Source organism: Clinocottus analis, unplaced genomic scaffold, assembly GCF_023055335.1.
Source record: "Clinocottus analis isolate CAN_PGR_092001 unplaced genomic scaffold, fCliAna1.0.p SCAF_26, whole genome shotgun sequence".
Taxonomy (NCBI): Eukaryota; Metazoa; Chordata; class Actinopteri; order Perciformes; family Cottidae; genus Clinocottus; species Clinocottus analis.
The window spans coordinates 3,062,750-3,086,500 of record NW_027175998.1 but is presented as its reverse complement, the minus strand read 5'-3'; the positions used below and the strand labels follow the sequence as shown (position 1 = coordinate 3,086,500).

The window sequence follows — 23,751 nt, the reverse complement described above, 5'->3', positions numbered from 1 at the left end:
GGGGTTGATAAAACAAATCACCGAGGCAGATGCGGAGGCTGAAGTTGGAGCAAATGAACCCCAGTGAGCTGATTTAGGACTTTGTAGATTGTGGAGACTCAGAGAAAATGCTACACAAATGCAATCCATTACCAAGCATACGGCGTCTCTCATTCTTGATCTCTCAAAAGTACACCCTCGCCTCTCACATACACACACCTCTCGGTCCCTCGTGTCGTATCACTCATATACACACACACAGACACACAAATATATATTGCTGCGGTATCAGTATTAGACTGTGAGCTCTCGTATCCTGCAGTTATTGCGAGGCTGAGGGACTGAACGAGACAATTATAAGAACTCTGAAGAGTCGCGGCCCACAAATGATTAGAAAAGAGAGAACCAGAGAAAAAAGATAAAGAGAAAAAGGGGATGAGGGTGAAAATCCCCCGCTATAGAGCCAATTCATCACTCCAAACCGCTCCTGAGAGCCTATTTTAGTGCTGGGGGTCACTGTGTGTTTGGCATGGGTGTGTGTGTAAGAGAGAGTGTGTGTCTGGTGGCAGAGGGAGTGATATGACAGACAGGTGGAGAGGGGGAAGGGGCTTCAAATATATAATTCTTTTTTTCTCCATTTGGACAGAGACTACAGATCCATTTGTGCCAGACTGTGATTCTAAAGAAAAAAACAAAGAGGGATGAAAGACAGAAAGAAAAAAACAAAACAAACTCGAGCTTTAGGGCTTTGGGACTTATTACCACATTGAACATTAAAGGTGTTGGACTGAAATATTATTAAAACTTGTCCAGTCAAACGATACCTGCATGTGATCATTTGTGTGGCAAGATCTAGAAAGAAGTTACTATTTGTGTGGATTTGCTCGAAGCTAATCACCACAAACGTTTCTTTAAGTTACCCCGACGTGTGGTTAGCCGACAACCGTACAGCTACAACTTATACAGGCAGGACTGCCTTCCTGTAGACAGAATCCAGAAGCTAACCTGCTAATGGTGGCTAGCAGCCAGCAGTGCTGTCAGCGACAACAGCGCTAACAGCGAGAACAGAGATAACAGCGCTAACTGTGCTAACAGTGAGAACAGAGATAACAGCGCTAACTGTGCTAACAGCGAGAACAGTGCTAACAGCGAGAACAGAGATAACAGCGCTAACTGTGCTAACAGCGAGAACAGTGCTAACAGCGAGAACAGTGCTAACAGCGAGAACAGAGATAACAGCGACAACAGTGCCAACAGCGACAACGGCGCTAACAGCGAGAACAGAGATAACAGAAATAACAGCAACAACAGTACTAACAGCAACAACAGTGCTAACAGCGACAACAGTGCTAACAGCGACAACAGCGCTAACAGCGAGAACAGAGATAACAGTGCTAACAGCGACAACAGTGCTAACAGCAACAACAGTGCTAACAGCGACAACATCGCTGACAGATGAAATGAAGTACTCTCATATCTGTATGGCTTTGGGGGTTCTGGTATTGGGACGGGTTTCATCATTTTTTTTAACGATTAAAAGTTGAGTCTTAATATCTTTCCCTTAACTTAAAGGAGTACTCCCCCAATCGAGCATTCGGATGGACAGTTTAAAAATGACAAAAGAGATATATCGTCTGGTGAGCTCTCGTCTGTCTAACATCCTTTTTTATTTTCAAACTTGGAGTCAGAAATCTCAACCAACGCTGCCTCAAGTGACATCACTTGAGGCAGTTCATTAGATGTTACACTACTCCCTCAGGAGCCAAAGAAAAGGCTTATAAAACTTTTCCCCCATATTATGCAGCAACACTCAACAAGACCTGAAAACAGACCTGATTCTCTAAACCACTTTAAACAGCGAGAGGAGCACACCTGACGTGTCAGTAATAATCCCTCCATTGCACAGGAGATGTATGTGTGCGCTCAACTATGGCAAGTACATTGGGTCAAGGTTGAATAAGAAAGTGGCCAACAGGGCTAAATCAATCATTTGCCTTAGTTTTCTCTATTAAAGTTTGGCAAACCAACCTGTATTATCATCTGACTGCTCATATCGTACCACATCTGTTGTGTGCAATGTTAAAGTTGAAGAGGATTGATGGCCACAGCTATGACAATAAGACCCAAGTTGTGTTAATGGAGAATCATCCTTTAAAAAGAAGATTAGCATATTTAACCACATGCTATGCTTTACTTCCTCAGCTGTAATATGCGACTGATGACTGGTTGGAAACTCTATTTTCCCAGTTTGGGTGGAAACCTCTTGGAGCGGATGTCGTTGGCACAAAGAGTGTTTTTCAGTTCGCTTCGAAGACGTCCAACAAAGCTCAAATCGTGAGAGCGTATCTGGCCACAAAACAACAACCAAAAAGAACCTCACACTCATGCTCCATGACGCACAAAACCTCAGCGTACCTTTTCAGTACACAAAACCTCTTTCACCCACTCTCTCACAAACACACTGCTTGATCATAATCTCTCTTTCTCGACCATATAGTCTCTCACACACACACACACACACACACACACAGATGCTGGGAGCAGTGTGAGTGTATGGTCCAGGTCTCTTGGTGACAGACCAATCAGAGGGGAGATAAAGCCAGTATGATGCTTTAGCCTGGTAACCCACGCCGACCCATTTAATCCCACCGGCCAGTCCCCATGATGGAATTCAATTGATCAATCATGTAGCTCTGATGGCACCATTTCAGCCGGCTTATTGCTTTCTGCTTTCTTGCCGTCGCACACAAACACAAGCTTGCCCGCACACACACACACACACACACACACACAGACACACACCTGAATACACACTACACTGTAAGACTGAGTCTGTCTCGACGGAGCACCCGCGGGACACACAGAGAACCGAGGACACGACAGAAGACCCGTAATCTAGTAGTAAGAACAAAGCTTTTACTTATGATCATCAATGTTGTCCATTCGCCTTCATGAATGACTGTGTGTGTGTGTGTGTGTGTGTGTGTGTGTGAGTGTGTGTGTGTGCGTGGGTGTGGGTGGGTGTGGGTGGGTGTGGGTGGGTGGGTAGCTTGATATCCGGCTGGTCTCATTGTGTCCATGGATGGGTAAAGAAACTCATTGCCGTGACGGGTTAAATCCTATTCACTGTCGGATACACGCACGCACACACACACACACACACACACACACACACACACACACACACACACACTCACACTCACAGCTGCCTCTATCTCTGTGTGTCAGTCTCAGAAGGGAAGCGCTTCTCTTCCCTCTTTTTCAGAGCAGAACAAAACAAACAATGAGCCCTTATTGTTCTCCCTTCTCTGCCTTTTTCCTCTCTCTTCCGCCTTCTCTGTCTCCCTCTTTTGCTCTCTCTCTCCCTCTCTCTCTCTCTCTCTCTCTCTCTCTTTCTTTCTCTCTCTCTCTCTCAGCCTGCCGATGCCATTTCTTCCCCGACAACCCAGGAACAGTTGAATTATTAAATCCAAATACCTCAGAGAGTTCGATGGGTTGTCACCTGTTTGTGCGTTTCGGTGCATGTTCAGTGTCCATGCGTGTGTGGGTGTGTGTGTGTGTGTGTGTGTGTGTGTGTGTGTGTGTGTGTGTGAGAGAGTGTGTCTGTCTGCAGGGGGTATAGGACACCACCAGTGTGCATCTTTTTGCACTTGACATAGATTATCATACTGATAGGACAAGGGTCGTAAGTCTGACCTCACAGCCCCAGCCTGTGTGTGCTTGTGCGTGTGCACGCTTGCATTTGTGTGTGTGTGTGTGTGTGTGTGTGTGTGTGTGTGTGTGTGTGTCTGTGTGCCCCATCTAAACTCGAGAGATCAAAGTTGGGGAGGGGGGGACTGAGAGGAACTCAGGGTGAAGGGCGGAGCTCCCCTCCCTCCTCTCTTCCTCTCCTCCGGCCTCCATCCTTTGCTTAACCCCCAGCGTCTTTTATCTGGTAAGCTGCTGCATGTCACAGTGGATGCACAAGGGGGTGAGAGGTCATCTTGGCATTCTGGGAAAAAAACATTTTGGCTTTTTTTTTTTTGGTGTGCATACATGAGTAGAGTTTGGACTCAAGGAAAGAAACATGCCCTGTCTTAACAGGCTCCACCTGTCCTGAGTCCCGTATTCATGTTGGATGCACATATATGCGTGTGCACACGCACACATACACACACACACACACACATATACAAACTCACACACACACACACACGCACACACACAGCCTAAGAGAATGGGTTAAGATACAATAGTCCCCTTTTGGCCCCACAAGTCAAGTTCTTCCATTCACTCCCATTCATCTCCATTTCGCCTCCAGTCACCCCCCACTTCCCCTCGCTTTGGCTGGGGGCACAGGTCACCGCAGGGCTTTACCCCCACACACTCCTTCTGCCAACACACACACACACACACACACACATGCTAAGATCCCGCCTTCCTGTGTTCCCATCACTTGCACAGCTGCCATTTCCATGCTTGTACATTATCAAAACAAAAGCTTTCCTGCACACATATGATGATATGATGTGATTATTATTATGATTTTATACTCAAGGGGAATATATGGCTTGAATCTAACACTTTATTCAAAAGGTATGTGTAGATATAAATGATAAATTAGTTCGTTATCACTCCACTTTGAGTTCATAAAGGGAACAGGTACACTTCTCCTGCATTTTATTCCTGCTGGGTGTTCTGCCTCTAAAGAGATGCTGAGCTTTATTCAAGTGTCCAATGAAGCCATGCTAGAGAATATATGTGGAATGTGTTGAGGTAGATCGGGTCGTCCACTTCTCAGAAGGTTGGCAGTTCGATCCCCAGGTCCTGCGGTGCCATCGCCTCATGAGTGTGAATGAGCATCAGAGGCTGCCATGTAAGGAGTTTGGCTCCTTGCAGCCGCTGTCATAGATGTTCGGGTATGAATGGTATCTGTCCCTTTTCTGCTATTATGACATGTCTAAATGAGATTTTCCATCTAAAAAAAGCGATTCCACAAAGTGATTCTGTGGATTCTTTTGCTTTTTCGTTCCAGATTTTGTTTTTGGGAAACAAGTCAAGGATTAAACCTTGTATGATGCACACGAAAAACACTGTTACTGTCTCAGTACATGTGAATATATGGCATTTTTACGTGCACGGAGACATTAATTTATATATATATATATATATATATATATATATATATATATATATATATATATATATATATAAATAACAATGCCAGCAGGAGAAAGCTGTGGGATTGTTGGTCTTGTGTCTGACTTGTGTACATCTCTTTCCTCCTGTGTACAGACGCTCGTACCGACAAGCATATGGGCGTGAGTGTGTGTGTGTGTGTGTGTGAAAAGCTTGCATCACTGTGTATTTGTGTATGTGTTTGTCTGTCCATGTCAGCGCATGCTGTTCCCCCCTGTCGCCCCGTGCTGCGCGTGTGTGTCATTATCCAGCGGGGGCTGCTCTAATGGAAGCTGTGATTAGCAATGCTGTTAATTAGACCACAGAGCCGACCGCGCAGACCTCTGCCACGGAAAACACTGCTGATAAAAGACAAAAACACACACATACACACACATAGGGGCTGAAACGTGACGCCTGAGCGACACAACGCTCTGCGGACGCCTCAGTGAAAGGTGAAGGGATGCAGTGTTTTCCGATAGGAGCTGTGAAACGCCGGAGTCCAGTCGAAGTAAAAAAAAGGTAGACAGACCACACATGTAGCACACACAGACAACAAAGTGGAACAATAATGCTGCTAATGAGATAACAGAGCTGCAGATTCAACCACAGGGTCTGTCCCGCGGACATCAGAGCACACATAATATAGTGGGATACGTTTGTTTAATTGTACGTGACTATACGTGACCACTTATTCTTGTCGTTTTTAATTGTTATAGCAAGAAAAGCAAAGGTGTAACAAATGACATTGAGGAACAATAAAGATGTGGATCGGTGAGAGCCTATTTGAGCCTTTGCTAATGTAACATATGCGCCTTTCATCCTGTTAAAAGGTCAGTTCAAAGGACGACTGAGTTTACATGACATACTGTAAAGTCATCTGGAGCCACTAATCAAGCTTCCCTCCAGATTTCGTACAATTTTAAATCAAATAGCCGTAGAAACTTGCAGGAGAGTTAGACTGCATGTTTCCATCCAATACTGCTACGTGAATATTACCACCGAGGTGCATTGTGGGAAGCAGGCGATGAATCCTCCAACTCGGGGCCATGAAGCCATTGCAGGCGGCGAGAGAGTGCAAGAAGATGGCGTTCAAGTCTTCCACCTCAGGTACGAGGAGGAACTTTGACTCTTTGACTTGTTATCGGCTTCGTGGCGTTTCTACTTTTTGCTTTACTCACAATACAAACTCACTATTGCTGAGGCCCACGAAACAAGGTAAACTTTGATCCAAGGTGTGAGCAACTACCAGCTACCATGTGCGCGTGTGTGTGTGTGTGTGTGTGTGTGTGTGTGTGTGTGTCTGTGTGTGTGTGTTAGGCCTAAAGTCTTTGTGCTCTGCTGATGGGTAAGTGGGCCGTATCCGAGCATGTCGAACGCTCAAGGTGCACCTCCTGGAACCTGCTGGAATGTTTTGGAAATTCATCAGCAGTGGGAAAAGGACCCCATACTGTATCTGTGTGTGTGTGTGTGTGTGTGTGTGTGTGTGTGTGTGTGTGTGTTAGAGACCGAGAGCGAGAAGTACCCCCCAGTGGCGTTCTGTCACACCCCCCTCGCTCCGACATCTGGTCCTGTCTCATTTACCGTAGGAGACTGTCTGTTTGATGGCTTTTTAATGCCACTGACACTGCCACATACACACCAAGGAGCATGCACACATGTGTGCGCACACACACACACACACACACACATACCAACAGCACTAACCCCCCCTTGTGTGCTCACGCCTCCATTAACATGCATCCAGCATTGATCCGGAGTGACAGCGTACATGATCAATAGTGCATGCATAAACTGACTTCTCAGGTGGCTCTCCAGTGAAGCACCTTTAGTAAACAAATAGAGGGTTTCTGGATGAAGATGTTTGGTGTAGGACTCCCGTACTGCACCTGCACACACGCTCACACACTCAATCTGCCATTGATCCGACTTCTTTCCATCTGGGCTCTCCGTGTTGGGAGGGAACGGAGGCGGTCCTGAGGCTGTTCGCACATCGTTCACGGACAGAATATGGTGCACTTATGTATATCCATTGCACCACTTCAAAGATGTGCAGTGACACACAGGCTCACCTTCGTCCCTCTTCCTCTTGCCCACGTCAGCGGCCGAGCTGATACCCAGAATGCCGCTGATGGAGTACGAGGAGCCGGCCGAGTCGCTGGTCACGCCCGACACTTGTGTGGCCGCCACGGACGTCGCTGCAGACAGACGACATGACAATACAGTGATGCATTGGAGGGGGAAAAGACAAGCAAGGGAGAAGAGTAACCACACATCTTTTCATATCATATCACACTTTAACCTTCAAAGTCGGGAAAAAAACGCCTTACAACTATATCAGGTACCAAAATGTATCAGCCATAGCTCGTCAAATATTAGTCTTATACGCATGTGTTCAAAGGCAAGAAGCTAAGGATGTAAATCAAGTATAAGTACACATACTTCTGTTAGCGTTGCAGAGTAAATAGAGATGCAATGAAGAAAAAAAAAGGTTGTTATATGACTGAGAAACAGGCAGATACATGGGGTCAACCAGGGCTAGTACTGTTTTAAAGTGACTCTTCTCAGCAAGCTGAATGCAACGCCATCAGGCTTGTTGGTGTGAGGGCTTCGATACAGCCGGAGCTCCCACCAAGTGCCAGTCAGTTCAACTTGACTAAGATGGCTGCTGGCTCCTCCCTCAGGCCGGCTGTGACTTCCCGTCGGCTCAAGCTTCACCGTAAAGCCGCGACTCACTTATAAGTCGGCCATCTTTGGCAACATATGCCTTGGTTAAATATTTCGGCAAGAACATCTGTAAACGTGAAGTCTCACTGCTTCCTTCATGGTGGACGCTGTTTGTTTGGAGGACATTTAGGGGATTTAGAAAACTCACTTTCTAGTTCCCAGCATCACCATTTGCATACGGAGTTCACAAGATTAAACCAATCTCTTGAGATTACGAGATAATCAACTCTCAAGAAGGTTATATTTGTGTGACTTTATTGTTAAAATACTTCTGTGACGAGACACCGGTTGGACAACGTATATCACATGCATATGTATACGGATAGACCATATTCCACTTTAACTGAACGACACCATAGAGAACATGACACCTCTGCATGTTTTGTGTACCCATCTCGTTAAAAAAAATAACAAACACCCTGCTCGATTATGAAAGTGATGATTATAATTCTTAATATAATTCTCAAAATGAAACCCGATTGTAATAACTAATAAAAATGGTGTCAGTCGATCTCAAGGAGTTCCTGTTGGACTTTTGTAGATGTATACACTCGGGTGCTGCTGCTACTACTGTGACTTTGAAAGGTGACCCTTAGCCCAATAGCACTACTGTAATCTTCATATGTACTATTTAGAAGCATCATAAAGAAAGAGCAGTTTCCTCATATGATGTTAAAAAGATGAATAGGTTCATCCTCCATGACCCGAGTGACCCAGAACCCATGAGAGGGGCTGGGAGGGATTCACTGAAATGACCCTGAAGCATTTATTACGGCACAGACACACACAAAAAAGCTGCGTGAAATCCTGTATTTTCTCTCCCTAAACTCAACAAAGATGCTCTTTAATCCTCTAAAACTTTTACTCAGCCGTACAAACCCAATTGAGGCTTGAGAAAAAAAGAAAGGCGGGGGGAAAAGCGACAAAAGGACAGGAGTCTGTGTTTTGGCCCTCGTTGTCTCTCCCTCTAATCTCCACGCCCCCTCGGGGAGACAAGTTGCTCGCCGAGCGACAAAGCGACATACTTTTCACCGCTTCATCGACACACAAACACACACACACACACACACACATTCTGCAGACTGACACTAACACGTGCACACACCGAAACATACAGTCACTCCTTCCTTGGTCCCTTATCTGTGCCCCTGTAAGCGGACATGGGATTGAGTGACAGTATGGTATCCCAGGAGGGACAGAAAGGTGTGGAGACAGACATCCTAATCCTCTCTCCCAGCAGACCCCCCAAACACAGAAAGACACGACCGCGAAGGGAATAAATAAATGAAAAAAGAAAGGATAAACCAGAGGATCAAGGTCCCTTCCAGCCGTTACTCCTTCGCTAACGACAAGGAGAGTATAATGAATGCATATCCCTCCTTTTCCCATCACTTGATTTAGCACTTCAATTATCTGATTTTCCTTTCTCTTTCTTTTCACTCCTTTTTTTTCCTTTCTCTTTATCAGACGTAACGCTTTTATTCCGCAAATCCAAATGTTCAATTTTCCGCCTGGGAGTGGGACCCATTTATCTGTGTAATCTGTGTGTGTGCGTGTGTGTGTGTGTGGATGCATCTAGGTGTGTATGCATGTGTGTTTGTGCGTCTAAAAGGCAGGAGTCAGGGAGCAGTGTGTGTGAAATTAATTTAGATTAATAGACAATGTGCGATTATGAAGATATGAGAGACACCGAAACACAATCCACTGCAGGGCGAAGTGTGGAGGAGAGGGAGGGAGGGAAGGAGGAAAGGAGGGAAGGAGGCTCTCCTATTTATTTGTCCTCTGAGATATTCATTGAGTAAAAGGATATATACGGTTTCAGTCGTAGCCGATATTTTGCTATTTTGTTAATGTGTCAAGGGTCTTTTCATCTACAATATTAATTTCACTCGTACAAACGTCGGGGGGTTTTGTGTGTGTGTGTTTTTGTGCGCGCTTATTTACTCAAACGTCCTTGAACACGGCAAAATAAAACACGGCCGAATTATCCCCGCCAAAAAAACAACAGAAAGAAGCGCCGTTTGACAGGAGCAGGAGACGAGCACGCTCGTGAAGCCTGGATGATTTTGCTTCCTTGTGGGTAAACTGCGCTTATTCCCCAACAAATTATTCCAGTGGACACAAACCAACTGGCACAGAATAAACGCGTGGCCTTTGCAGCCCCCTTCAGGGGGGCCTCGGGGCAGTGTAGCGCACTTTGTCCGGGTTAATACTTCCAGCCTTCCTGTGAAGGAGAATATGGGGTAAAAACACTGTGAATGCTCCATCATGACCTCCATTAGCAGACATTACAGTGCTCATGATATATATTTTTGAGCGTCGAGCTGGACGCAGCCGTCAACTTTAAGAGGTTTTGAACCCCCGGCTCCACCAGACACGCTCTGCCTCCGCCCCGGTACCTTCACTTCCCTCCTCGCCCTGATTGAAACATTCGAGCGAAGACCTTTGTGGCACGCGACGTTTCACTCCGAGGTTAAGGTTCAGAATCTTAAATACGTTTCGCTGTTCCGCGCGCTGCACTCGGGGCCCCCGAGAGGCTCACGAGGCTCTGCTGGTGAAAAAAAAAAAAAAAATGCTTTGACAGTTGGAAAACGGGGATTTCTGCGGCGGCAGACATACCTAAGTTGTGAGCCGACAATGAGCCGGTTTGGCCGGGCGGCTGCTGCACCTTTGTCCGAATGATCCTGCAGGAGGAGAGAGAGGAGATATTAGGGTGTGTGTGTGTGTGTGTGTGTGTGTGTGGATTCTGAGTGACAGCGAGAACATGACCATCGTGGGAGCTAAACGGTGTGTGTGTGTGTGTGTGTGTGTGTGTTGGCTGAGGCAGGCTGACATGGCAGAGGGGCCTCACACTTCCTGCTTGGCTGCTCATGCAAGCCTTTTCTCTTCCTCTTTCCTTTCCTTTCTTTTTCCTTTTCCTCCCCCCTTTCCCCCCTCCCCTCCTCTCTCATGTCCTCTCCTCTCCTTCCCCTCTCCCTTTCTCTCCTCTCCTTTTGTGTCTCTCTCCGTCCTCACTCTTGCACACCTTCCTTCCCTTTTGTCTGCCTCCCTTCGCTCGCTCCTTCTCTCTCTCTTATTTCACCATCCCTCCCTCTCGCTCCCTCCCTCTCTCTCCCTCTCTCTCTCTCTCTCTCAGCCTCTATGCTCAGGGGAAAGGGTTGTCATTGTACCATCGTGTTGAACCACTGAGCTGCAGCCACTTCATACATATGGAGACCGGGGCCTCTTTGCCATTCACTTTTCCACACACACTCACACACACACACACACACATAAAGCACACTGTGTGTTATTGCTCTGAGCTCTCCCTTCCCTCAGCATACCTGTTGCTGTGGGTCCTCACTCAGACAGGACGTACCTGTTGATGGAGCTGACGCTGGGGACGCTGTCGTTGTCGCACACTCGCTCGGCCAGCAGCCGGTCCCGGATCTCCCAGGCAAACATGGTGGGGTTTTGGCGTTTGTAATCGGCGATCTTGTCGACCACTTTGGGAGTAGCAACCTTTGGTTTGGATCCCCCGATCACGCCGGGGCGGATGCTGCCCGTCTCGTAGTACCTATAGGCGAATCGGAGGCAAAGGCGTGGCTTCAGGAAGGGCGTCGCGACGGACAATGTGTCATTTCAGAGATACAAAATGGGATAGAAATGCAAAAAGAATGCAACATGTAAGAATCCTGAGGCAATGACCAAGGTCATTGGACGTTGATGCTTTTATTTTGACCTTTTTATCAACGGAGATGATTCTGCAAAAGTGATCGAAAAGGTTTAGATGATCGCTAATGTCCTGAACCTTTGGTTACAAATGCACAGTTTGGAGTGCGGAGCAAGAGTCACTCAAACAGGGACAGATTTAGTGCATTTATTTTGGGGTACAGACTGACATTTAGTGGTGATTTGGACATTGACAATAACACAAATCTTAAATTCAGCCGGAGCTATAGCAGGAGTCTGTTAAATCAAGCGTCCTGGTTCATTATTGGAGGAAACATGAAGAGAGTTTCACTCATCTTTTCAAAATAAACTCACACCTTGACAGGAAGTTAGGTTTGCGGAAAAGAGCACAGATTCCTGACATTGCTGACATTTCTAACCGAGACTGAGAAATATTGCAAATATCACAAATGCAATACGAGGAAACTAGTGACTCAATTCTCTAACACAAGACTCCATTCGTCTCTACTGTGAGCTCTATTCGGCCTCTTCGTTTCGTCTATTTCCATGGAGTGTTTCTCATGCCCTCAGACTTAGAAAAGGAAACGCTTTTTTAATAACATTACATAAGTTATATTCAATGCCTTTAATTAGTGTGACCTCACCGGGCCTTCACACAAGTTGCTCTACACACACCGACACTAAATGCCACAACAGCAACACGTTGACATTGTGTGTCAATGAAACTACAAGTCGGACACTTGTACATGTGTCTCTCGTCTCTGCGTGCAGACGGACCGTCATCAGGACCAACAGCTGAACATGATGCCCAAAAATATTCACGATGTCCGACTCGTGCGTTGTATCGCATTGTGACAGAGAAGAGGATGGCACACACACACACACACACACACACACACACACACACACACACACAGGCGTTTGGTGTCCACCATGGCTATTTCATGAATGTATTTGCATGCAGAAGGGGCATGGGTGCAGGAGAGGGGGGGGGGGCAGCAAATGCGCTACAGAGCTTGCAGAGAAAGGGGGGATGCTGTGTGTGGATGCAAGCTGTCAGTCAGTCTTAAAGCTGCTCTCTCGCTCTCTCTCTCTCTCTCTCTCTCTCTCTCTCTCTCTCTCTCTCTCTCTCTCTCTCTACACCGCTGTACGATAGAGTTATCCCTTCCGTGAAGATGTGTGCTCCTGTAAACGTGTGCTTCCTTGTCTACCTTTGTGTGTGTGTGTGTGTGTGTGTGTGTGTGTGTGTGTGTGTGTGTGTGTGCGTGCGTGTTGCACACTTTGACTATTCACAGCTGGAGTGTAAACACAGCTAAAGGAAAAACAAAAAAAACAACGCAACGAAAATCTATTTCCAAATGGAAAACTATTTAAATTATTCACAGCGGAATCATCGGTGAATAAACGAGCGTGGTTATTGATATCCGCACACGCACGCACACACACACACACACACACAAACACACACACACACACAGAGCAGTAGAGTTGCTGTTTTTGTTCTGCTGGCACCAGAGAGACAGAGAGGAGAGGATAAAACAACCCTCCCTCCTTCCATCCCTCGATCCCCCCCCCCTCCCTTACGGTAACGCTTCAGTGAGTTGAACGGCCAGGACACGGGGAGAGAGAGAGAGGAAGATATAGAGAGGAAGACAGAGGGGGAGAGAGAGAGAGAGAGAGAGAGAGAGAGAGAGAGAGAGAGAGAGAGAGAGAGGCAAGGGAGAACAATGAGCAACACATTTTTTTTGTTATATAGCTGAGGGTCGCTGTAGCTAATCCTTCCCCTCCGTCCCTTCAAATGGTCTCTCTGTCTCTCACCCCTTCCCCCCCAAGCTGCCCACATGCACACACACACACACACACACACACACACACACACACACACACACACACACACACACACACACTTCTTCTTCTTTAACATGCCTTTCCCCTTTTTGATTGTGTTCTTGTCTTTCTCCCTTTCTCCATCTCACTTCTTTTTTTTTTGGGGGGGGGGGGGGGGAGTTCAGAAATATGGTGCCACTTTCATTTTGATGCTAATTCCCCAAAAAGTGATGAATCTTTTCCCTTTTGTCCCCTTTTCTTCTCCGGGGGACGGAACGAGCAGGGATTTAAGTCTCGAATTTTAGCTTTGAAAAAGGCAGAGAGAGAAAGGGAGCGAGAGAGAGAGAGAGAGAGAGAGAGAGAGAGAGAGAGAGAGAGAGAGAGAGAGAGAGAGAGAGAGCGATAGGGATGGGAGGGCGTAAAGGAGAGACAGAGAAATATTGAAAAGGGTCGGGAGAGAAATATAGGACACACGGTGAGAAGAGGAAGGTTAAAGGGGCAAAAAAAGGAAGACGAAGACGAAGAGGAGGCCGGCGAGCAGACAGCGGTGACGCTGCAGCGCGTGGACGCCGAGCGAGTCAAAGAGATGTCGCAACGGACACAAAGTGAGTCCGTGTGACCTCACAGGGGCTTCATGCTGAGCCGACACTGGAAGCCCGCAACCAAGAAACAGAAAAACAAACGCGTGAACCATCTTCCCCTCCAGAAGATGGCGTCGCACCACGTGCGCACCTCCCCGGCCTCGTTTACCTGCCCAGTATCTTGCTGACGCACCCGTGGCTGACTCGCAGCTGGCGCGAGATGTCGCAGGGCCGGACCCCTTGGTGGGCCAGTTCCACGATCCGCTGGCGGACCACGTCCGGGAGGGGCCGGCCGTTTACGAACACGCCCCCGAGCTGGTTCACCCCGCCGTGTCCTGGAGGAGGGAGAGAGAGAGAGAGAGAGAGAGAGAGGGAGGGAGAAGACACGTCAAAACAAGGTCAAGGATGAGTGAGGGGGAGAGGAGCGCTATGGCTGCCTCTGCATTTAATTAGGCTTCAGGCAGTGAAATGAGACAAAGATAAAGTTATTCAAATGTGGCCAGGTGAAGGTGTGTGACCTCACAGGTCAAAACCGTGATCGCACAAAATATATTCTTCGTCCGCTCCGTCATCAGATGTCCGGAGGCCATCGTTATCTCTCTGATTACGATTTTGTTTTTTTTTACGGGAAGACGACGCGATTTCGCCTCCAGTTATTCCGTATTTTTTCCCCGACACGATCGTGGCGATTTCTTGGCGATCCGTCCGGCCTCGAAAGAGACGAGGCCTCCGCCAGAAGGCTGTTTTATCAGCGGGGGGGGTATAGTCCAGTCGGGATTTTAAAAAACCTCGTTGCGTTTCTCTCTCCGGGTGCGAGAGACAAAATGTCGACGTCTGGTTTCGCCGATGGACGAGGGCTTTTCCTGCACGCGCTCACGTTGTTATCGTTCTCTCAGAGGTCCGGTTAAGAAAATATGAATTGTTCGACGATTGCCACACTTTCTGGACGCGGATCCCACAGCCGCTGGAGTCAATTTAATATCTCAAAATGATGTGATTTCTCTCCGGCTCAGCACAACAGCAGAAGTTTGACTGTTCCAAAGTGCAAGCTTGGCAGAGTTGAGCTGTAAGACCTTCAGTAAATGAGGGGATTCATTATTTACCAACAGGGCCCTTTACTTAAGGATGCCACTAAACCCCTTTTCTTACCCAGAGGAATTAAATGTAGCAGAATACGACTCATATAGAACAGGAACCCTTGTATAATTATGTTCATGGGGTTGTTATGACCCGTTTTAATCCTTTGCTCTTCCGCTCCTGTAACTATGGGACTATATGTAACCGCCGGCCCAATTCATCTTGTTGATTGACGGATTTAAAAAGGAGCAATAAGCAGGAATCGGGTGTGCATCGGAGAAAAGTAGTAGCCGGGGCGATACGGCCCAAAAAAACAACCTCCATCACCGCGCAGGTCATTTCATATCTGGATAACGATGCCACCGTGCGGCGCGTGTCCTGGGAACGCAATAAACTAATTAACCCGTGTGAATGGAAGACTTTGACCCAGTATTTTTCTCAATGGTTGAGAAGTTAATGTATGATTTCATCATTGGAAGAGACATGATCACACTGATTCACGGCCCAGCCCGAGAGTCGCATCGTGACGAGATGAGGAACGTCCCGATGTGAATGAATGTCCTGCGATAATGATCGAATGATGAGGAGCTGAAACCAGAAGAATATTGGCTATTTTGTGCTTGGAAGGTACAAAGCTGCCTGTTTTTTGACGTGTTGCCAATCGCCCGATGGATTAACCAAGTCACTGTTGAGCGCCGGTCCTGCAGCATGTCCCAGCATGCACCTGGAGATCAACACACGCGCACCTCTGTGTCAACTCTCTCTGTTGAAAGCTCGGTCAGAACGAGCAGGAGATGAGAGATGACGAAGCTGCATCAGTCAACATAGAAGTATATATTTCTATAAGTATATATTTCTATAAGTGTGTAACGCAGTAAGCGGTACACACTCTCTCCACAGTATTTACTGTACATGTATGTGTCTCACCAAAGGCAGAGTGTAAATCAACCAGATTTCTTTTTTTCTGCCACATAATCCACTGGCTTTTGTATTACCATAGTGATTGCGTCTTTAGGGGAAACACACACACACACACACACACACACACACACACACACGCTAATCCTAGCTTTGGGGGTAATAGATTTTAAACACATTACCCCAGCAGGGATACCCCCTTAAACACAAAGCTGTCCCCTGAACCTGTCCCCCTGTCCCTCTGTCCTCTCCTCCCCTCCTTTAGCATAGCATCAAGAAACACACACACACACACACACACACACACACACACACACACACACACACACACACACACACTCCTGCTCCTCCAGCTCAAACAGACACATCCACACATGAAGTGTGAAGCCTACAGTCTCCGTCTGTGAAATCAAGCAGAGCTGCTTTCCGAGCGGCGGGACGCAGGCAGGTCACTCCCTCACTCCCTTCCTCCCTCCCTTCCTCCCTTCCTCCCTCCCTTCCTCCCTTTCTCCCTTCCTCCCTCCCTCCCTCCCCCGCTTCATGTCCAGGAGATGGAAGAGGCCTCATTATGCAGACGCCCGCTGCAGACGGCCCGATTTGAAAAAGCAATCCGTCTTTTACAAAAGACACCAACATGTGGACGCGGTCACATGATCAGAGCAGTGAGTGGCCGCGGAAGCTGCAGACTCGAGGTTTCAAGACACCTTCAAAGACGTTGACCTGAGGATGTAACACCCACGGTGAGGATGGAGGGGTCAGCGCTCGACCCATACGGACTAAAAGTCAGCTCCACTGTGGGTTTGGTTTTTGTTTTTTCGATCTATTCCATCCACAAGTCTCTAACTTTACGCCACACTAAACATCCCCCCTTGACCTTTCTGAGCTGAGGTGATGTTGCTGTGGAGGTGTGAGGCACTTCTGTCTCTGGCTGAAGACGCCGCGTCACTGGGAGTTGACCTCGCGGTCTGAACCGCGTGGTTAACACCTGATCTGGTTGTCGGTGGGAGGGAATTGGGAGCAAACCTCCAGGAAGGTGTCTCGTAAAAAAAAAAAAGTAGATAGAGATCCGTGCGATGACATCATGAGGATGCGTGGGCTTGTTTTGAGCGTCGGGCGGCGAGCGGCTCCAGTGCGGCCCGCTGCTCATTCACGCCTCCAAATGGACAGAAGACTACGAGGTTTCTTTTAAACACATTTTGGGACATTTGATCCCTTTGTGGTCGTAGAGAGGTGACCGGGAAGATCCTTGAATGATGTCGTTGGTGGTCGGCCGGCGCCTCGACCTCATGCTCGTCCACCCGAACGCCTCCCTTCTTTTTGTCATTTTGTTCGCCTTCTAATCCTGTGATTTGACTGGAAATCATAACCGGAACGTCCCGCTGGGTGCTGAGACGTAGAGAGAAAACTCTCCCTCACACACACACACACACTACTACACACACTCACTTATTGACGTTCCTCAGAGCAAGAACGAGACCGCTGACCTACATGGACAAAAATCCTGAACACACACACACACACACACTCTTGCATTCGGTGAATGTTTTGTACAGGGCATTATTCTCTTCCTCCTCTTCTTATTATCACGTCCTGGAACCTTTGGATGAATAAAAGCACAGGTCCCCCCCCCCCCCTCCTCTTCTATGCAGGGTCGTTTATAGAAGCCAACTGTGCACACGCCCTCCTCACCAAAGGTATCTTGCAGAGAAGACACTCCCCGCCTCCCTCCCTCCCTCCCTCTCTCTCTCTTCCTCCATCTTTCTCTCTCTCTCTCTCTCTCTCTCAGATAAGAGTAAATGAAATGGTTCCTTTCACCCGTCCTATCTGGGCCGGGGCATGAAATACGCCTTGCTTTGTAAAGAGATGGAGAGGAATGACTTGTGACCTACAAAAAGCGTCCAGATAACTATTTATTCACTTATCTGTGTATTTACTGTCGGCATTAGACGTTCAGGCTCTCACCGTCCTCGGGGTGGGTGATGGGGATTATGTGTTTGGAAATTTATTTATTTTTTCCCCTCTAGCCCCATAAATTTACTGATAGGGCCCAAACGCAATAACTTACACATTCTATAGAGGCATTTGTTTATCGGCCACTGAGGCTATAATTCTCTAAATAAGCAGCGCTAAAGACTGAAAAGTGTTGGGAAATGGCGCTTCTATCTTGTGGTTTTTATCACGATAACTAGGGGAAAATGGACAGAAATTGCTTGTTTTTTTTAGGAAGAGGATACATTCCCCTTTTTAGATTAAAAAAAAAGAACTTTCTTAATATGTGACCTCTTTAGAAAGCAGAGCTGATGTTCCCTCACAGCTGTGTGAGTTTAATGACAGCGGTCCAGCATCTCCTCAAACAAATGAACCACTCGCTCTGGAAATTCAATTAAGGTCGGCCAGCTCCTGAGGTTTTGTTGCAAATTAGATCCAAAGATTCTCCCAAATGAGGGGAGGTGTGTGTGTGTGTGGGGGGGGGAGGGGGGGGGGGGTTAAAGGTGTTTCTGTAAAAAGCTGAGTCTCCAGAGGCAGCTATAAAGCTTCTTCTACATCCCGGGAAAACAAAAAAAAAACAGGATGAGAGAGGGACAGAGACAGCCAGGGGTCATTATGCAGCCCCCATGTTGCATTTTTATTTATTTTACTCTTTCTTTCTCTCTTTTTTTTCATAGGAGCTGACCCAAAAGGGTCCGGCCAAGCGCCTCCTTAAATGTTTGATTGATTCACTGTTTCCAGGAGAGAGAAAAAAACAGAGATAAAGCAGAATATATTCGAGCTCCCCCATCCAGAAAATAAAGTCTATTAGGCTCTCTGTCTCTTTGCATTCCTCTCTCTCTCTCTCTCTCTCTCTCTCTCTCTCTCTCTCTCTCTCTCTCTCTCTCTCTCTCTCTCTCTCTCTCTCTCTCTCTCTCCTCATGTCTCTGTCTCTCATCTCTCATCTGCCTCGTCACGGCCTGACGACTCAAAAATAAAGCGAAAGAGAAGAAATCGCAACAAAACGCCACCGCTCTGTGTCTTTAAAAGAAAAAAATAGAAAGAGAGAGAGAGAAAGAGAGAAAGAAAAGGGGTTGAACTAGAAATTACTTTTGGCTGAAAACCTGTTTGGAAAGTTGCCCCGCGAGAATACAGATGAAGCACATTTCCTCGAGCAAACAGTCAAATAGATCCATGAGATGTGCCAGCGTTCTGGACTTATAGTGTTATTATTATTTATTTATTTGTATTCCTTAAAGGGGGAAGAATTCATATTCTGTGTCTGCGATGTGTGTTAATGAACTATTGGAATTACAAATAGCTGATAATAAAGAGTTTGACAGAGATTACCGCGAGAGAAAGACAAAATAGCTTTTTAATTAAATAAAAATATGACTTGAATGACATGAATTTCAAAAATACAACGGCGACACACTTCCGTTTGTTTTCCTGGATTGTGGTCGAGATGAAGAGGAGTTGTGTTCTGTAAACTCGTGAGTGGAGTGAGGTACACACACACTGCTCAGCATTCAGCAGCATTACCATCACAATGCGTGATTATGAAATGCAGCTCATTATCATCACAATTACCTGCTATGGATTTTTAGATTTTCTTTTTTTAAATCATCACTGCGACTGCTTATGGCTCAAAACACGCTCCAAACTTATGATGTGAACTATATATATATGTGTATATATATATATATATATATATATATATATATATATATATATATATATATATATATATATATGTATATATATATATATATATATATATATATATATATATTTATTTATAAACGTATTATGTATGTATATATACAACAGATATTAACAATTGTATTGTTAATATAAAATAATTTTACGAATCAAAATAAACCAATATAAAGCAGCTAAATTAAAAAGATTTTTTAATATATATTTAAGGGGAATATCACGCGCACACACACGCGCAAAGGAACTAATGCATTTCATTTTGTGGAATTAAGTGGAAAAAGATCAAGCAAAAAACTAAAGTTAACGTTGAACTTCACACACACACACACACACGCACACACGCACACACGCACGCACGCACACCCACACACACACACACACACACACACACACACACACACGCACGGCAACATTTCCACGCGTCACAGTCGATTCCTCCCAACCTTTCTCGCTCTCCCTCTCTCTCTCTCTCTCTCTCTCTCTCTCTCTCTCTCTCTCTCTCTCTCTCTCTCTCTCTCTCTCTCTCTCGCTCTCCCTCTGACATTTTCCCGGGTGTAATCGTTTTAAAGCGTCTCCGGGCTTTGACATATAACTTTAGCTCCGCTGGTGGCGTCAGCAGCGCGCGCGCCACCGGCTTTAGTGGAACTGCTGCGGAGAGGAAACGGGATTCGTTCTACTTTTTTTCTTTTCTTTTTCATTATGTGTGTGTGTGTGTGTGTGTGTGTGTGTGTGTGTGTGTGTGTGTGTGTGTGTGTGTGTGTGTGTGTGTGTGTGTAGCTTTTTTTCTCGTTTTACAGCAGGACAACACACCGTGGGAACCTGTCTGTCACTATATATATATATATATATATATATATATATATATATATATATATATATATATATATATATATATATATATATATATGTGTGTGTGTGTGTGTGTGTGTGTGTGTGTGTGTGTGTGTGTGTGTGTGTGTGCGTTTAAATTCAGCTTTTAGATATCGGTAGAATTATTAGTTCCAGTGGCAGCTCCATGCATGTATGAGTATTAAAATCACATTTATCTTTTATAAAAGTATTTGTACATTCCAAAAAAAAGGCGACCAATGGAGGGTGAAGGCAGATTGAAGGTTGTGAGCAACTTGAAGTTCTTCATGTTTTTTGGGCCTCCATTTCAGTCAACCTTTGGAGTTGGTTGTGGCTGAACATGTGATACTATAATCCCAAAGTATGAATGAGTTGGTTTAGTCAAAATGACAGAAACATCTGTTTGATATAACCGCTCGTGCTGAGGGAGCTTTTTCGCTCGTGTTTGGGGGACTGGGGGGAAAACAACAAAGCAAGGCCCGCCATGTCACGACTGAATGACAAAGTTCTGCCCCCCCTCCACCGCCTCCCTGCCTCATGCCCCCCGCACACCCCGCCGAGCACCTGCTCCGCTGCTGAAGTGTCCTTGAGCAAGAACGCACCGCTGAGTCGCTCCAAGGCCCGAAACCCGCGGCGCGCGCGCGCCCCCGACCCTGCTGGGCCGTGAGAGGAGGATCTCCACCCGCGGGGGGGATCAACGGGAGTGTCTCACCTTGTTATGAGCGCGTGAGACCCCCCCCCCCCCCCCTCCCACCCCCACCCCTCTCCAACCCACTGCCCTCCGAGCGCCGATCTGCTTCCCGCACACCTGTGCGCGTCCGTCCGACCTGGTTACGTGCCAGAAAACACCGCTGCTGTTTGTGGATCGAGTTCAGCTTTTAGTCATGCTTTGTTACCCCACTTCCACACACCCCCACCCCCCAAGCCTCCCTCTCCCTCTCTCTCTCTCCCTCTCTCTCTCTGACCTCTGCACCTCCTCTTCCCTTCCTCTTCAAAAATAAAGAGGGGGGGGGGGGGGCACAGCGAACAGCCCCACACACAAGGCACCCGACAAATGTAATTTAAGCACTTTTAGCATATAAAAAAGTATTTCACAGCTCAAAATAAAGCAGATCAACCGCGCGCTCCGGTTATAGTAAAGATACACCTGTTTGTTAAAATACTGCATGGGTCAAAACTTACAAAATCAACAGGATAAATAACAAATACACAAACAATGGAAAAAATACCACAAAAACATCATATAAATTGGGCCTAAACCTCTGCATATATCCAGATCATGTGCCAAAGAATAGTCATGTTTACAAGTCACGAGAGCAACCTGCCAAATACATCACAAGAATATGTGCTGATGTAGAAATACATCATTCACTTGCACAGTAAATGTTTCCAACACAGGCTTTTTAAATATATATATATATATATATATATATATATATATATATATATATATATATATATATATATGTATATATATATATATATATATATATATATATATATATATATATATATATATATATATATAAATGGATGGAGATTAATTATATATCAAAATGTAATTTGCAAAATGCAATTGCTTGTATTATGTCAGCATTGTCTGAGACTTGTTCGTCCTCTCGATAACAAAAGATGATTTAGGACCCGAGCCAGGACGTATTTATTTATCTCTTAAAGTGGTGTAGTTGAAAACTACTCTGTTGTTATTGTGTGTGTGTGTGTGCGCGCGCGCGCGTGTGTGTGTGTGTGTGTGTGTGTGTGTGTGTGTGTGTGTGTGTGTGTGTGTGTGTGTGTGTGTGTGTGTGTGTGTGTGTGTGTGTGTGTGTGTGTGTGTGTATGACCATGCAGATGGGGAGGAATATAAAGGTGTAAACTTACTGTGCATTGCCGCGAACGGGTCGTGCTTGCAGTGGATCTCCATGGTGAAGGTTCAGGGCTGCGGAGGCCCCGGTGCGATGCAAACGGGGGGTCTTTAAAAAAAAAAACGCCACCCCGGACGCCCCGGTAGAGTCGGCCACCTCACTGGCACACCGTGACCTCCAGGAGATGAAAAGAGCTACCGGTTCCCTTCAGAGAGCGGGGTTATATTTTCTTAAATAATTCAAACTAAAACTAAAAAGTAATTGTGTATTCTGACTCCCACTAATATACATATATATATATATCTATATATGTATATATGTGTGTATATATATATGTATATGTATATATATATATATATCTGAAGATATTTAAAAATAAAATATATAGAAAATGTGAGTTTTTCAGGTGGAAGGGAGAGAAGAAATGGCGTCAGAAATGTGGATGAGAGACGGGCTCCCTCCCCATGGGGACGGGGCTCCGCAGCGCGTCTGTTCTGCTGGCGTCTCCAAAAACCAGAGGAGGGAAACGGCGGCGATGGAGCTCATTCCCTCAGCCGCCTCAGCCCGAGAGGAGGGGGAGATGGGAGTGGGGGTAACGGATTCAAACTTTTCCCAAAATGTTTTAAATAAAATAAGAATATGGAGAGCAAACAAAGTAGCCTCCCTCCCTTTTTCTCTTCTTCTCGCTCCGCTGGCCGTGACCCCTGAACTGCGACTTAGCCGATGAAGAGGAGGAGGAGGAGGAGGAGGGGGGGAGCTGAACTTTCTCCTTTAAGTCTATTACAATATTTAAAAAAAATATTAAAAAACCCAGTTCGAAAAAAAATCAAAATATATTCTTTACAAATCCACGGTTATTTTTCTTCCAGTTTGGTTTTCTCCTCGTCAGAACTGGTCCTCTGCGGGGTCGCGCTCACATTAACACTTCCATCAATAACGCGCGTGAGAGCGGATGACTGCTCACATCTTGAAGTCTCATATCCACCGGGGCAAATAGAAGAAGTAGAAGAAGACCAACAACAACAACAAAAAAAAGGCACACAAAAAATAAAAAAGGATGAAAATACAGGAAAAAATTGCACAGCTGGAGGGAAAGAAAAAATAATAAATGAACTCTGTGGTTTAAGGAAAAAGCTGCTGAGTTGTTATCCTGTGAGTGAGAACGAAAGGCAGCTCTTCCTCTCTCTGTTATCTCTTCCTCTCCTCTCTCTCTCGCTCTCTCTCTCTCTCTCTCTCTCTTTCACTCTCTCCCTCCTTCTTTCTCTCTGTATCTCCTCCTCCTCTCTCTCTCTCTCTCTCTCTCTCTCTCTCTCTCTCTCTCTCTCTCTCTCTCTCTCTCTCTCTCCCTCCCTCCGTGTTGACCGGGTCTCGCGGCACACGCGTGTTTGGACTCCCGCTTTTCCTCCTGTGACTTT

The 23,751-nt window shown here is 46.1% G+C and overlaps 1 protein-coding gene across 2 annotated transcripts in view; it reads right to left on the bottom strand.

Moving 5' to 3' along the window:
- The window catches only part of pax5 (paired box 5), a 43,629-nt gene extending 21,234 nt beyond the window's left edge, over positions 1-22,395 (bottom strand). For both annotated transcript variants that reach the window (XM_068591910.1, XM_068591911.1), the window contains exons 1-5: positions 22,353-22,395; positions 14,113-14,278; positions 11,222-11,419; positions 10,483-10,547; positions 7,209-7,334 (exon numbers count right to left, since the gene is read on the bottom strand). In XM_068591910.1, the coding sequence (XP_068448011.1) occupies positions 7,209-7,334; positions 10,483-10,547; positions 11,222-11,419; positions 14,113-14,278; positions 22,353-22,395 (598 nt within the window). The remainder of the gene's footprint in view (positions 1-7,208; positions 7,335-10,482; positions 10,548-11,221; positions 11,420-14,112; positions 14,279-22,352) is intronic.
- Positions 22,396-23,751: the final 1,356 nt, after the last annotated feature.